This window comes from Tamandua tetradactyla, chromosome 7 (genome assembly GCF_023851605.1).
Source record: "Tamandua tetradactyla isolate mTamTet1 chromosome 7, mTamTet1.pri, whole genome shotgun sequence".
Lineage (NCBI taxonomy): Eukaryota > Metazoa > Chordata > Mammalia > Pilosa > Myrmecophagidae > Tamandua > Tamandua tetradactyla.
This window is the reverse complement of record NC_135333.1, coordinates 11,573,163-11,589,795: the sequence shown is the minus strand read 5'-3', so window position 1 is coordinate 11,589,795 and position 16,633 is coordinate 11,573,163. Positions and strand designations below refer to the sequence as shown.

The window sequence follows — 16,633 nt, the reverse complement described above, 5'->3', positions numbered from 1 at the left end:
GTGGATTATGGCCAGAGCCATTTGGGAGAGGACAGAGACAACAGCTGATAGATTTAGAGCATCTTATAATGTCATTTATAAGATAAAATGACAGATGGAGTTGACTAAATGAGGTTTTCAAATTCAGACGTTCAAGGTGTCAGGGATCTTATAAGTTTCATTATAGATCTTGCTCAGGAAACAAAAGCAAATTAAATAAAAATAAAAAAGCTCATGGGCTTCCTATGATATAACATTTAAAAAGTTTGAGCAGACAAATCTCTGATGTCTCTTACAGCAATAAATTTATAGTTAGAAAGACTAAACTGCAAAAGAAAATAGTCCTACATCATTTTAGGAATTATGTTAAGCATGATGCCATTTTCACTATTTGGCTGTACAATATTATTACTTTTAATAATCACAAAATCATAGGTCCTAAAGCATCAACAGCCTTAAAATCTGATTCTGATACGAAGTTATAATATGCATGTAATAAATATTACACACATAATAATCCAAATGATGCTGATGATTTGAAGTTCCCTTTATAAGTGAACAAATTGTAAATGATAATGTTCCAAATAAACTACATGATACTAATTTGTCATAATGGTTTTAGTTCAAATGACTGACACTTGAGTTCACTAGAAATGTTACTATCCAAGACCACATTGCAACTCTACAGCCAATTCTTTAGCATAAGCATTGCTAATCTTCACGGATTGCCCACTGGCTGGTAAATGCCACACAAGTGGTCTGTCTCTGTTACCATCTGCCTCAAACACTGTTTCCTTCCCACAGGCTCAAAGTTCTTCTCGTGACATAGTAGCTGCCCAGGTTCATGTTTCTAAGTTCAACTATATATGATAGAAAGAAGCAAAAATCCTGGACCAGTGACTTAGTAAAGTAAACAAACAAACAGTGGAGGCTTATGTCCAGTGTCAGTGACTCATCAGAGAGCCAAGGAAAAGGCAGGGGTAAGGGAAGATGAGCTAGTGAACAGGATCCCTGTCAGAGTGTCGAGAGTTAATTAAATATAAATAAAAGATGCAAGACTTTAATCCATAGGAAACACAGAAAAATTATTTTCCCTTTTATTTTATTTATTAGAGAAGATGTGAGTTTACAGAACAATCATGCATAAAACACAGGATTCCCATTTGCCACCCTATTATTTTTTTTATATATATTTTTTATTAACGGAAAGAAAAAAAAAAGAAATTAACCCAACATTTAGATATCATACCATTCTACATATGCACTCAGTAATTCTTAACATCATCACATAGATGCATGATCATCGTTTCTTAGTACATTTGCATCGGTTTAGAGGCACTAGCAACACAACAGAAAAAGATATAAAATGTTAATATAAAGAAAAGAAATAAAAGTAGTAATAATAGTAAAAACAAAAACAAAAAAAAAACCCTATAGCTCAGATGCAGCTTCATTCAGTGTCTTAACATGATTACTTCACAATTAGGTATTATATGTAACTAGAGAACTGGATATCCATATGTAACTAGAGAACTGGATATCCATATGTAAAAGAATGAAAGAAGACCCATATCTCACACCTTATACAAAAGTTAACTCAAAATGGATCAAAGATCTAAACATTAGGTCTAAGACCATAAAACAGTTAGAGGAAAATGTAGGGAGATATCTTATGAATCTTACAACTGGAGGCAGTTTTACGGACCTTAAACCTAAAGCAAGAGCACTGAAGAAAGAAATAAATAAATGGGAGCTCCTCAAAATTAAACACTTTTGTGCATTGAAGAACTTCATCAAGAAAGTAGAAAGACAGCCTACACAATGGGAGACAATATTTGGAAATGACATATCAGATAAAGGTCTAGTATCCAGAATTTATAAAGAGATTGTTCAACTCAACAACAAAAAGACAGCCAACCCAATTACAAAATGGGAAAAAGACTTGAACAGACACCTACCAGAAGAGGAAATACGGATGGCCAAGAGGCACATGAAGAGATGCTCAATGTCCCTGGCCATTAGAGAAATGCAAATCAAAACCACAATGAGATATCATCTCACACCCACCAGAATGGCCATTATCAACAAAACAGAAAATGACAAGTGCTGGAGAGGATGTGGAGAAAGAGGCACACATCCACTGTTGGTGGGAATGTCAAATGGTGCAACCACTGTGGAAGGCAGTTTGGCAGTTCCTCAAAAAGCTGAATATAGAATTGCCATACGACCCAGCAATAACATTGCTAGGTGCCACCCTATTATTAACACCTTGCACTGGTGTGGTACATTTGTTACAACTGATGAAAACACACTTCTCTCATTGTACTATTAACTACAGTCCATGGTGTAACAGTCCAGTTAATAGTTAGGGCTCACTGTTTGTGTAGTGTAGTTGCATGGATTTTTTTTTTAAAAAACTTTATTCTAATACCATATATACAACTTAACATTTCCTCCATTTAACCACACCCAGATACATATTTCAGTGCTGTTAATTATATGCACAATGTTGTGCTACAATCACTGTCACCTATTAACAAAACATTTCCAACATTCCAAACAGGAAGTCTATACATTTTAAGCCTTAACTTCCCATTCCCTATCCTCACCCCAGCCCCTGAGTCAATTAGTTATATTCTAGATTCTGTCTCTATGAGTTTGCTTATTCTAATTATTTCATATTAGTGAGAATATACAATATTTGCCATTTTGCGTCGGACTTATTTCACTCAACAGGTTGTCATCAGGGTTCATCCTTGTTACTGCATGTATCAGAACTTCATTATGTTTTTATGGCTGAATGATATTCCATAGTGGGTATATACCACATTTTGTTTACCATTCATTGTTTGATGGATGCTTGGGTTGCTTCCATCTTTTGGCAATTGTGAATAATTCTGCTATGAACACTGATATGAAAATAACTGCTTAAGTCTCTGCTTTTAATACTTCTGGGTATATATCTAAAGATGGGTTTGCAGGTCATATGTTAATTCTATATTCTACTGCCTTCCACAGAGGAGTGGCTGCATCACTTTATATTGCCCCTAGCAATAAATATTTCTATTTCTCCACATCCTCTCCAACACTTGTAATTTTCTTTTCTTTTCTTTCTTTCTTTTTTTTAATAATAGCCATTCGGGTGGGTTTAAAATGTCATTTCATTGTGGTTTTGATTTGCATTTCCCTGATGACCAATGAAAAAGCACCTTTTCATGTGATTTTTGACCATTTTTATATCTTCTTTGTAGAAATGACTATTCAAGTCTGCCTACACTGACTCAAGAATGAAAGAAAAGATCTTAACAAACCAATAACTTGCAAAGAGATTGAATCAGTAATTAAGAAACCTCCTAACAAAGAAAAGCCCAGGATCAGATGGCTTCACAGGGGAGTTTTATCAACATTCCAAGAAGAATTAACACCAATCATACACAAACACTCACAAAAAAATTGAAGTGAAAGGAACAATTCCTAATTAATTCCTTGAAGCTAAGATCACCCTCATACAAAAGTCAGATAAAGGTACAACAAGAAAATAAAATTACAGAACTTCATTATGTTTTTATGGCTGAATGATATTCCATCGTGGGTATATACCATATTTTGTTTACCATTCATTGTTTGATGGATGCTTGGGTTGCTTCCATCTTTGGGCAATTGCGAATAATTCCACTATGAACATTGATGTGAATAGATGCAAAAATTCTGAACAAAATATTGGCAGATCAAACCTAACAGGACATTAAAAAAATTATACACTATAATCAAGTCGGATTTATCCCTAGTTTGCAAAAGTGGTTCAAAAAAAGAAAGGCAATTAGTGCAATACCATATTAAGAGTGTAAAGGGGGAAAAAACACATGATCATCTCAATTGATACAAAAAAGGCATTTGACAAACCCCTTCTTTGAAAAACTGTTGGAAAGTTAGAAATAGAAGGAAATTTCCTCAATACGAGAAAAGGCATATGTGAAAAACCCACAGCTTCCATAACAGTTGATGGTGAAAACTTCTATGATTAAGAAGAAGAAAGGGATGTTCACTGTCACCAGTCATTAAACATCATACTAAAGTTTTAACCAGAGCAATTAGGCAAGAAAAACAAAAGACATACAAATTGGAAAGGAAGAAGTCCCTGCTTGAACATAACACGATCCTTCATAAGAAAATCCTGAAAAAGCCACACCAAAGCTCCTAGAGCTAACACATGAATTCAGCCAAATAGCAGGGTACAAGATCAACACTCCAAAATCAGCAGTGTTTCTACACACAAGCAATGAACAAGCAGAAGAAGAAATCAAGAAATAATTTCATTTACAATAGCAACTAAAAGAATCAAATACCTAAGAATAAATCTAATTAAGAACATAAAAGGCTTGTACAAAGAAAAAACTATAAAATATTGCTTAAAAATATCAAAGTCCTTTTTTTACTATTATTATTATTTTTATCTTTTTTCTCTATATTAACATTCTATATCTTTTTCTGTTGTTTTGCTAGTTCTTTTCCTAAATCAATGCAAACATACTAAGAAATGATGATCATGCATCTATGTGATGATGTTAAGAATTACTGATTGCATATGTAGAATGGAATGATTTCTAAATGTTGTGTTAATTTCTTTTTTTTCTTTAATAAAAAAAGAAAAAAAATCAAAATCCTAAATAAATGGAAAGACGTTCCATGTTCACAGATAGGAAGACAAAATATTGTTAAGATATCAATTCTAATTTTACCCAAAGTGATGAACAAACTCAAGGCAATCCCAATCAAAATTCCAACAACCTTCTTTGCAGAAGTAGGAAAGTTAATCATAAAATCTGTATGGAAAAGTAAGAGGCCTTGTTAAGCCAAGGCCAACTTGACAAAGAAGAGCAAATTTGGAGGACTCAGGTTTCCCAATCTTAAAATTTACTACAAATCCACAGTACTCAAACAGCATGTACTGGCAGAAGGACACACAGACCGATGGAATGGAATTGAAAATTCAAAAATCAACCCATACATTTATAGTCAACTGATTTTTGACATGTGGGCAAAGACCACTCAATTGGGAAAGGACAGTCTCTTCAGCAAATGGTTCTGGGAATGCTGGATCTCCACTTTTAAAAGAATGAAGGAGGATCTGCCACCTCACATGTTATAAAAATCAACTCAAAATGGATTAAAGACCTGAATATAAGAGCTAGAACTATGAAACTCCTTCAAGAAAACATAAAAACATAGGGAAGCATCCTTAGGTCCTTGTGTTAGGCAACGGTTTCTTAGACTTCATATCCAAACCACAAGTAACAAAAGATAAAATAGATAACTGGGAGCTTATCAAAATTAAAAACTTTTCTGCCTCAAAGAACTTTATCATGAAAGTAAAAGGACAATGTGCAAATGGGAGAAAATATTCAGAGACTGCATATCTGATAAAGGTTTAATATCCAGAATATATAAAGCAATCTGTCAACTTAATAACAAAAAGATAAAGAAGCCAATTAAAAAAAGGGCAAAAGACTTGAATAGATACCCCATTTATTTTTACTTACACTAGTCACTTGAAAAATTCTATTCACTTTTTTTCTAATTAATAAATCTTTTCTATCAGAAAAAAAGGTTCCATATGTTAGAGAATAACAGTTACAGAAACTTGGACAATGTGACTCTTCTACAGAGATTTTATTCAAAAAAAAGTTTACTATTATCAGATGAATAATTTCAAACCATACACACGTGAGCACATATTAGTGTTTGTTTTAGACTTCCTGAAATGGGTTTACTCAAGCAACGTTCATGCTCCTTTTATAGTTGAGTTATTATAAATTACTAATTACCTGTATCATTTGGAATGAGTTGCGTGATTTCTATTTTTGCCAATATATTTTTCCCCCAAATTTTGATTTGGCTAGTATTCATATTAGTAGTTAAAAGATTTGCTTTTTCTTGGACACATATAGAACTTCCTGCACACAGAGGAAAATGGCTAGGAGCATGGCAGACAGGAAGACAAAAAAGCCAATGAAGTATTTCAAAACTGTGAACAATCTATAAAAAATTTCTGAAGGTTCTGGTTATGTACAATTACGTACAACTCTAATGTGAGGAGTCTACTTACTTTCTTTTTCTTCTTTTTAGAAAACAGATACATAATTCACCTACCATACAATTTACTCTTCTCAAGTGGACAATTCAATGTTTCTTAGTATATTTATGGGCTTATGTAATCATTACACGATCTAATTCCAGAACACTTTCATTTCTCCTAAAAGAAACTTCATTAGCAGTCAATCCCCATTCCTCCTATCCTCAGCCTCTGGCAATAACTAATTTACTTTCTGTCACTATAGATTTGCCTATTCTGGACATTTCATACATACAGAATCATAGTTTTTTTGTGACTAGTTTCTTTCACCTAGCATAATATAGTGAAGGTTCATCCATGTTATATAGCATGTTAGGTACTTTGTGTCTTTTTATTGACAAATAATATTCCATTCTATGAACAGCCCATATTTTATCTATCCACTCATAAATTCAGGGCTTTTGGGTTGTTTCCACTTTCTGTTAGGAATAATGCTGCTAACTCACTAAGAGATGCTACAAAGTTTCTTTTGGACAAGCTATTTTTTTGGCTCTTGGTTTTAACTCTCATTTGGGGAACAAAAGTGGAACTTCAATTAGTGACTTTCTTCCCATTTTGAACATGAAGCTTTTGAAGAAGATAAGGACATGGGTAGTATTTGAGAATAAAATCCTGAGTCAGAACAGGAGGAGGGATTCACCGCAGGCCAAATTCCTCTGCCGAAAGCTGTGGAGAGCCTTTAACTTCTTAAATTTGTGACCATCTTAAAAATCCAGGCTCCAGCAGCGGTCCACACAAACATAAGTATTTGCTAATTTAACATTATAAAAACCCAACAAATCTGGTCCTTTTCTTCTAGCAAATAATAACCATTTGGGGTGTCTTAAAGATATTTAAAATTGCCCTTTAAATATGACATTTTCAAGCCTTTATATGAACTTGTTTCAGGCCTAAATAAGCTATATGTTATTTTTAAGGGGTAATGTTAAATATCTTATTCCATGAAGCATATTTTGACCCAAGTCTTGTTACTATTACTTTATTCAGATATAAAAATGTATTAAATGCTGAAGGAAAAATTAATTTCCCAGATATACTAAAAGCCTCACTAACTCACTAACAGAAACTACAAAGTGTCTTTTGGACAAGCTATTTTCTTGGCTCTTGGTTTTGACTCTCAGTTGGGGAGCTAAAGTGGAATTTCAATTAGTGACTTTCTTCCTGTTTTGAACATGAGGCTTTTGAAGAAGATGTCCCAAAGATTAGAAGACATGTCTTGGAAGATAGCAAGATAAAGAAGCAAAGGCAAAGATTTTTCCATCTGATCTTCACTTCAGGATTTTATATCATTCTATGAGAACTAATTTTAGAAAGTGAATTTCCTGGTATCCAGGGTTGCAGACCTTTTTCTAACCTCAGCTCTTAATAAATCATTTTAGGAGAAGAAAGGGACACTTGCTTTTCTGATCTCCAACATCCTGGTTAACATCAGCTTGTTAGTATCTGAGCTGTAACTGAGAATAGACACATTTTCTGAACCTCAAAACTGGTTCTGTCAGAACCTAGGCAGAGTTTTTGTAGGTCAATCTCCAAAATATTTCTCAAAGGCACCCATTTCCCGTCATCATTGCCTTTGCCCTCTCCAATTTACTTTCCACATGGCAGCCAATGATTTTTTAATTGTATGAATCAAATCAGGTTATTCCCTTTCAAATAAGCTCTTTGATGGTTTTCTTTTAAATGCACAATAAAAACCAAACTCTTACCATGACCTACCACTGCCTGAATGATCAGAACCTTATCTACTTCATCAGATTTATCTTATGACCCTCTTCTTCCCTGAAGTAGACTAAACATCATCTGACAACTTACCTTGAACTTCCCATCCCAGCCTCTGGAATGCTCACACACCACACTGCCCCTCACCTCCCTGCCCCTTCACATGGCTGCTCCCTTGCATTCCTTAGGTGTTAATGTCAATGTGATCTCTTTAGGAAAGGCCTTCTCTGACCACACTGTCTAAATTAAACCTTTCCTGCTTTTTATTCTGCAGAATGGTTCACTGTTCATTTTCTTTTTTTGCAGCACAAATTCCAACCAGCAGTTTTCTATATGTTTATCTTTTCACTGTTTGCCTCTCTTACTAAAGTGTTGGACTCATTAGACTGGGAAATTGCCCAGCACATAGTAGGGCATAAATAATTACTGAATGATTTAATAAATAAGTGAATTACCTAGCATGTCAATGCATATTAACTACCGGTACTAATAAATGTAGACAAGATTTCCCATGAACTCTAGGCCTCCATTAGCCACCATTCTGATATCTAATTCACCCACTATCCTGCCAAAGATTCAGCTATAGGAAATCTGCACTAGTGAGAGCATTTCCTCAGGGTCAATTCCCTAGAAACTATGTCTGAATGAAAGGGGCAAATGCTTGACCAGATTCACTTATGATGCCATGCAATAATAATAAGTAGCAGCCCAAGAAGGTATTTTACTTAGGTATCCAACTGTTGGGATTGGATCATGACCCCCAAAAGGCATGTTCAGATCTCAATGCCTTGTCCCGTGGGTGGACCTGTTTGTAAATAGGACCTCTGAAGATGCTATTATTAAGGTAAGCCCAAACTGAATGAGGGTGGGCCTTAATGCTATATGACTGAAGTCATTATAAGCAAAGGAAATTAGATAAAGAAGAGAAGCCATGGGAAGGGGCGAGAAGCTAGAAGCAAACGATATTCAGTAGAGAAATGAGATGTCACCATGTTTATTGCTATGCTACAGAAATGCCAAGGACCAAGGATTGCTGGTAGCTCTTGAATACCACAGTCTTTGGGGAGTAAGCATTGCTTTGCTGATGCTTCAATTTTGGACTTTTAGCCTTAAAACCATGAAGCAATAAATTTTTGTTGTCAAGCTAACACACTGAATGGTATTTGTTTTAGCAGCCTGGAAACTAAAATACCTACATATATATTATTACATGATACTAAACCTTCTTTTCTTATCTCCATTCTTGAGATGTTTTTCAATTGTTTGGGAAGGGTCAAGTCCTTCTTAAATTTACTCCAACATCGCATTTAATGTGAACATACAGCTCATTGAATGCAAGTTTTGGAAATGGGAATGATAACATGACATGAGGTTCTGTCCAATTTAACTTGAAACCTTCTAAGACCAAGAATTCAAATTCTTTCCCTCTAATTACAGATTTCAGCTGGGATATCCTAGACTTGATAACCACATGCTTGAGTAATTAGAGGAGTAGCTAGCCTCTCTCCTGGCTCATCAAAGACACTTGTCTCAAAGTAAGATAAACGAGTAAATTAAGTTAGACAATACTTTAAACATAACCCTCACAAATGTCACAATTGATTTATTAAATTCAAATGTCTTAAACCCACTAAACATTCAATCATGATTGGCAACACTACACATATGGGGTTTGTGGCCCAGTTGCCAAAGCCCTTACTTCCCTGGACAGTCTTCGAAAATCCCATGCATTCTCCACGCTCCACGTCAAAAGTTCTCTGGGCAGAATTAATCACTCTTTTCTCTCTTCTTCCATTGTGCTTTACATCACACCAGCACTAGAGTGCTGTCTCAAAGATGGCAGGATTTCATCATATGGCCTTGAATGTCTCCTGTGCCTACTAAGTACTCAATATGAACTGAGTGAATAATAACAAATAAGTTTACATTGATCTATGGCTGAACTCTGCCTGAAAACTGGATTCAATTTCCATTCAAGCAAAAGTGAGAGGCAAAGTCAATTTGGGCATCCCACCCTTTTCTCCCAGGACCCACCACCACAGCCTTTTACTCAGGGTTAAAAAGCCCATGCATTATTAACCAATCTGAACTTCTTTCCTCTAATTAATATAGCTCTAGTTATCCCACTCCAACAGGTCTTCATTAATGGCCAGGTGATACTAACGCTGATGTCTTCCTTTGGAAAATAGGGGATGAGGATCACTCATTACTTCACATATGAAAATTACGCTCTGTGTGTCCTTCAGGGGGATGCTTGCTAGAGTAAATGTTAATCTCCATCTTCTGGAATGCCAAGTTGAAAATTTTGAAAATATATATTTTATGTATGTATGTATGTTGCTCAATGATGACATTAAGTCAATACCTTATTTAAAAAGATTTCTTATTAACAACTGTATGTCTAACTCCATGTATATGAAAATACACTTTTTCTGACTCTTATGTGAAAAATAATGGGTCGGTTGTTCAAAGTATCAAAACAGGAGCTCCTTCATGTAGGATATTGTAAATACACAGGCATTTAGATTTTTAATGGTTGTTCATGCTTGGACTCAGAACCAAGAATTTTTACCTAACCAAGAAAGTAATTGAGCCACAATAAAACTACTTGGTATTTATAGATTATGTTCTGTAAACCTTACTACACTGTTATATCACCTTGTAGGGAACCATGATCGGGATACTATTTACACTGAATGATGAAGAAACAGCCACTGAGCATCTAACATGCAGACACTTTATACAAGGAAGAAAAGGAATAGAAAGAGGAAGGAGAAGAAATAGGAGGCAGGAACGGACAGAGAGAGCATTTAAAAAAACAAATACACAAAGGGAGACAGACATATCTGACTAATCTATACTGAACTTCTTTCTGCTTTCAGGCCTTCCTGCCTTTTCAGTGGTTTGACAAAACAAAGTCCCTCATTTTGCTTAAGGTATTTGTAGTTGGGTTTTTATTGCATTCAATGGAAGACTTAAGTTCTTTAAGAAAAATGCTCATTACTAGATTAAGTTCTTATTTCCATGCACATGTCAAATATAATAATGAAACAAATCAAATCAGCAAATATTTATGGAAAGACTAAGAGAGGAATAGTACTATGGCTTTGTGGCATTAAGAGCTATACCAGAAATGATGAAACTAAAAATCTCATTGGGACATAAAGACCAAAATAAAACCATCAAAATAATTTATAGTATACAATAAAATACGCATATAGTTAGGCAGCATAGGATTAATTACTAAACAAATTACACAGAAAATAAATACTACAGAAGCACCAAGGAAAGACCAATCAGGTTGAAGAACATCATCCCATTTTAAATATCTGTAGTTCTACTTGTGGTTTTACTCACATAGACACAGACTGTACCAGAAGTTTAACACCTTTAATTAAACATATCCCCATTTCCCTATCAAAGTCCTAGGACACTCAAGCATCCATTTAACTACAGAAAATACAATGTAAAGAAAACATTTGGGGGCACCTCCTTCTCTCCAATTTTTGGTTTCATGAAGAAATAGGCTGTAGTCTCCAAAAAGCTACTAAGGTAGGGACAGCTTCATGAATGTACACTTGGACAGTCACAAAGGTCCCAACTCTCAGATGGACCCTGTGCTTGGTTTAATGCTTTGTTGTGGCTGTCTTGAAACTTCTAATAATTTTTGAATAAGGAGCCCCATATTTTTATCCTGCACTGGCCCCTGCCAATCATGTTGCCAGTGCTGTACTAAAGAAAGGGGCAGGGTTGTTATACAAACAATTCAGGCCAATGGTCGTGCTTTTCAAAGCAGTCTGGTTGTCATCTGCAAGGGACATACATTTCAGAAGTCAAAGCGTTCAGCAGATTCTGCCTCCCTTTCATCTTTCCATCAGGTCCGGCTTTGTTATGCCCTAAGAGGGATAACTTTTTTCATGACCATATTTAATATGCCTCTATGGGATTTCATAATCATAGGCTTTATTTCATTTGCTGACATGTGGAAATTTCCCTTCATTCCTAAAAATTTACTTTAGGGAATGCAGTGTGATTCTACAACAATCTTGAAAAGTCTTTAGAAAATAATCATCTGTGTTTCTTGATGATATTTGGGGAAATTTTTATATTAACAGTGAAATTTGAGTTAATGGTTCATCATAACCTTATTGTCTTTGCTGGATGTCTTTTGAGGTGAGAGAGTTTATCATCCAGTAGATTTTTCAATTCTACTTACATGGTTTGGTTTTATGTGGCTTCCCAGCTATCTGTAGCATACCGTGCTCTGTGCTGACTCTTTTTACTCAAGTTGCAAATTTTGCCAAATTTCAGCACTCTCTTAGACTTACTACTCCAGGTTGAAGGCCATCTAATTTTAATTTAGGCTATAACATTTTGCAACCCAGTGGTACTCCCCTCATCCCAATAAAGCACCAGTTTTAAAATGCCCCTGGGCAAATGAAAAGACCTACCTCTCTTGTAGAATAAGTCTGTTCTCTTTCTTCCAAAAGTCCTTAAAGTCAGAGCTGAATTCGTGCCAGATACTGAAGAAAACATTTGGGGGCACCTCCTTCTCTCCAATTTTTGGTTTCATGAAGAAATAGGCTGTAGTCTCCAAAAAGCTGTCAAAGCACACACACATAAGAGCATAAAAGCTATAATTACTTTCCAATATGGAATATTCTTTCTCCATCCAAATGTTGATTTCATGCGTGCATAGTTGTTATTAAGAGGATTTAAACTCTTCAGGCACCAACAACAGCTCTCTTATGGTATGATGTTAGAGTTTTGGTACAGATAGTAGTAGCTGACAAGATTCCTCTAAATACTAGAGGTCCAATAATATATTCAAAATCAATTACTACGTTTCTAACATATTTCAGAAAGGAACCCATGGTCAAGTTCAGAAATGTTGGAATTGGTGGGCTTATACTACCTTTCTAAATTGCGAACAAATGAACTATCAGCCATTTGTCCCCAGATTAATATGTCTTCCATATTTACATTGTATCTTATCACTTATATAATATCTGGCCTCCTAACTGCTGGAAGAAAACATGAGCAAGAGTCTAGGATATGCTGACAAAATCTCCCATCAGAGTTCATGGTAATACCATTGAATGGATATCAATATGGGAGTCAGCACAGTGACAGACTTTTCTGGCCACACTGATGACAGAAGGTGCTACTGCAGAGGCTGCTTCATAGTGCAGCTCCATAAAGCTCAAACGAGGTTCAGAAAGGTTATTTGACAAAAAAACACACAACTAGTAAATGGTAGATTTATGACTAAACCAAAGTTTTTTGACCCCATGCATGCTGCCTGGAAAAGGACTCAGGCCAATAAAGTTGAGGACGTTCTGATGAGGAACCTAGGCAGCTAGTCAGAATTATGTTGGGACATGCTACAAAAGGGGTGGCATTCAAAGAATCTTTGCTTCTTTTTTCCCAGTTTGACCTAGGACCAGCACTATTTCTGCTACACAGTGCTCAAGTTTGACTTACCTTGAAGTAAAATTTCTAAGGTAATTGATTTTGCCATGCTGTACTATCTGATTAAAAATATATTTATACAACTTGTCACATATTTGATTTTAAATTCCTAACATGAAAAACATCTCATGGAGCTATTGTTAAAAAATGAGTTTCATAAGGTAAATTCGATCAGAAGACAAAGAAGCCCTAGTATCATATATTAAAACAAAAATTCATAGCCACCCCAACAATGGGTTACCAACATGTGACTAGTTAGCTCTATTTTCAAACTCGGTATATGGTTATCTCTTATTTACAAGATTCCCAGCAATATCACTTTCTAGGTTCTAGGGAAAGATGAGGTTCTAGGGAAAGATGAGGTTCTAGGGAAAGATGAAAACATTGATGTGAAAAAATGTATGGATCTCAGGAACTATATATTTTCCTTTAATTACCCTGCTAAGAAAAATGATACAGTACAATCAATTAATCTCAGTAAGAGCCAGGTTGTGAAGTGAATATGGCACGTGAGAATTTGGCTGCAACAGCTTAGTAATGACATTAGAATGCATCCACAATATGTGCTGATGGTGTGAGGACCGCCAGGAGAGTAGATGGCAGGGTTAAAGACATATCTGAGTCATATTTTATTAAAACTGATAGAGTATATACATATTTCCCTCATGGGAAAACTGGTCATTCTCCTTATGTGCCTAAAAGATATTTATGACCTGTTAGACTGAAATTAGGTCTCAAATGCTTTGATTACCATCTTTAAAATCATTTCTCTGGCATTTAAGCTTCATAAAGTTGATAATTAAAGACTAAGCCAGTCTGATTGTGGTGGGCATGTCTAAATTACAATAGCTTGTCCATGTGCTGTTTAGCCATCCTATAACAAAAGTTATTTCATGGGACAGCATGGTATAAAGGAAAGAATAAAGAATTTAGAATGAGAAGACCTGGGATATTAAATACTGACTCTGTGACCATGTATATGTGTGTGTGTGTGTGTATACATACACACACACATATATATATATATATATACACATACACATATATATGCAAATCATTTAACATCATTGTATCTCAGTCTTCTAATCTATAAAATAGAGATTATTGTAAAGAATTGTTTTCAAATCCAATAGAAAAAAAATGAACTTGCAAGGTGTCTGCAAAATTTTTTAGCAGTAATTTATTTTATATTGCTTATTATTTTATACTACAAAATGTATGCTTTATATTGCATACTGAATAAATATAAATACATATTTCTTAAAAATTTTAGCTAAATGATAACTAAATTCAAATGGGGTTGATTTATTAATAGACACTCATGTGGTCATGTTTCCTCTAGATATTTTTAAATTATTTGGTATGCATAGACTTTCAAATTTAGTAAAAGTTAATTATTCTAATTATGTCTTCTTTGGCTTTGTCATGAATTATTCATTTAACTTTAATCAGGTAATTTAATCTCTAAACTTTAGTTCATTCATCTGTAAAATGAAGAAAATGCCTGGTTTTCAAGGTTGTCATAAAGAGTAAATGAAAAGACAAAATTCCTTATAAAAAAAAGAATATTACTATCATCAGACTTTTACACAGCAATAACTTCATGTAAGAAGACAATGAAGTACCATATTTAAGGTACTAAAGATAAAAAGTGAGAGCCAAGTGCTTTATATCCATCCAAACTGATTTTCAAATATAAGGCTGCAGATAAAATATTTTCAACATGAAACAGCCCAAGGAATATTGTTCCCTGAACAATTCTTGAGAAATCTATTAGAGAATAAGCTTCAGAAAATCAAGACAGCAGAAGAGAAATTGACTTAAGTATTGGTGAATCAGGACTGTCAATATAGAAAAAGGATATAGAACATAGAACCTTATAACAAAAACTCTATGCTGAATTTGAATTAGAAATATAGGTATGAATTAATTTATTTTAACTTTAGATCTGCCGACTAAAAGTCTAGTCACAGTGCTAACTCAATAGCAACAAATAATATTAGAACCCAGATCGTGCTCTTCAAAAACTATTTAAATAAAGGGCCAGAGCTGTCCAGAGAAGTGGTTCAATCCATGCCTGGGGTAAAAAAATGTACACAATGAACCCGAAGTGTCTTATCACAAAAGATAGCAAGGAAAGTTATGACGAAACAATTTAGAAGTGAACCTGAAAAGGTTCCTAATGGCTAAAGATGGAATATTTTGTACATAAGTAAGAACAGTTACTGCAAAGGACTAAATCACATCATTACAATATATACACACACTCAGAGAGAGGGAGGGAGGGAGGGACAGGGAGGGGGAGGGGAGGGACAGAGAGAGAGATGGGGGAGGGAGAGGGAGAGCTACTTCATTACTCTGAAAATTGGTAGATGAGGAGAAGAATCAGGCACTGATTATGCATTTCCTATACAAACCACACCAGTGAACAATTTTATGGTAAATCAGAGGCAGTTTCTCTTTAAATATAAAGTGTCTCACTTAATAGCTGAAAGAAAAATTAAAACATCACCATTTTACAATACATTTCACAATGGATTAATGCATCTAGATACTGATTTTCAAAGGCAGTAACATTACAAAAAGACACAACCAAACATTATGTGCTTCCTCTTGGTAGAACATGCTACCACCGATGAAGTAATTTGGTCAAAATAACCAACCTTGAAATTGATCAGATATTTAGAGCTGATTACAAATATGCAGGAAATACAGAATAAGAGGTTCATATTACACTGCACCACTGGGACAGAATCAGGAAACTCCAGACTGGAAAAACTCTACAGGACAAATGATCTAGTTTCTCCAATGAATAAATTTCAAAGGAAAAAATTAAGTGTTGGAGGAGAACTTTTAAAAGATTTAAGAGATTCACTAATTGCAATGGTTGGAATGTATTTATATCCTATTTCAAATAAACCAAGAAAACACAAAAAAACATTTATAACATGTGACCTAATTAGAATTCTGAACACTGAGAGGCTATTTAGTGATATTAAGACAAGATTTGTAGGGATTACATTGGTTGTGGTTTTTTAGAAAGGGTATCTTTTAGTAACACACACTAAAATATCTATGGATGAAATTAGGGCTGTTGGGGATGTGCTTCAAAAATAATATGGGAGTGGACAAGCGGGAAGGGCATAAATGAAACCAAACTGACTATGAATTGAGAATAGCTGAAGCTGAGTGATGAGTATATGGAGGATCACTGTACTATTCTGTTTATCTTTGTACATACTTTAACTTTTCCATAGTAAGGATTTCTTTTTAATCTCTCTCTCTCTCACACACACACACACACACACACACACACACACACAGAGAGAG

The 16,633-nt window shown here is 34.8% G+C and overlaps 1 protein-coding gene across 1 annotated transcript in view; it reads right to left on the bottom strand.

Moving 5' to 3' along the window:
- Nucleotides 1–12,278: 12,278 nt before the first annotated feature.
- Nucleotides 12,279–16,633, bottom strand: part of FMN2 (formin 2) — a 376,404-nt gene continuing 372,049 nt past the window's right edge. Inside the window, exon 13 of the mRNA XM_077167810.1 lies at nucleotides 12,279–12,432. Within this exon, the coding sequence (XP_077023925.1) occupies nucleotides 12,279–12,432 (154 nt within the window). The remainder of the gene's footprint in view (nucleotides 12,433–16,633) is intronic.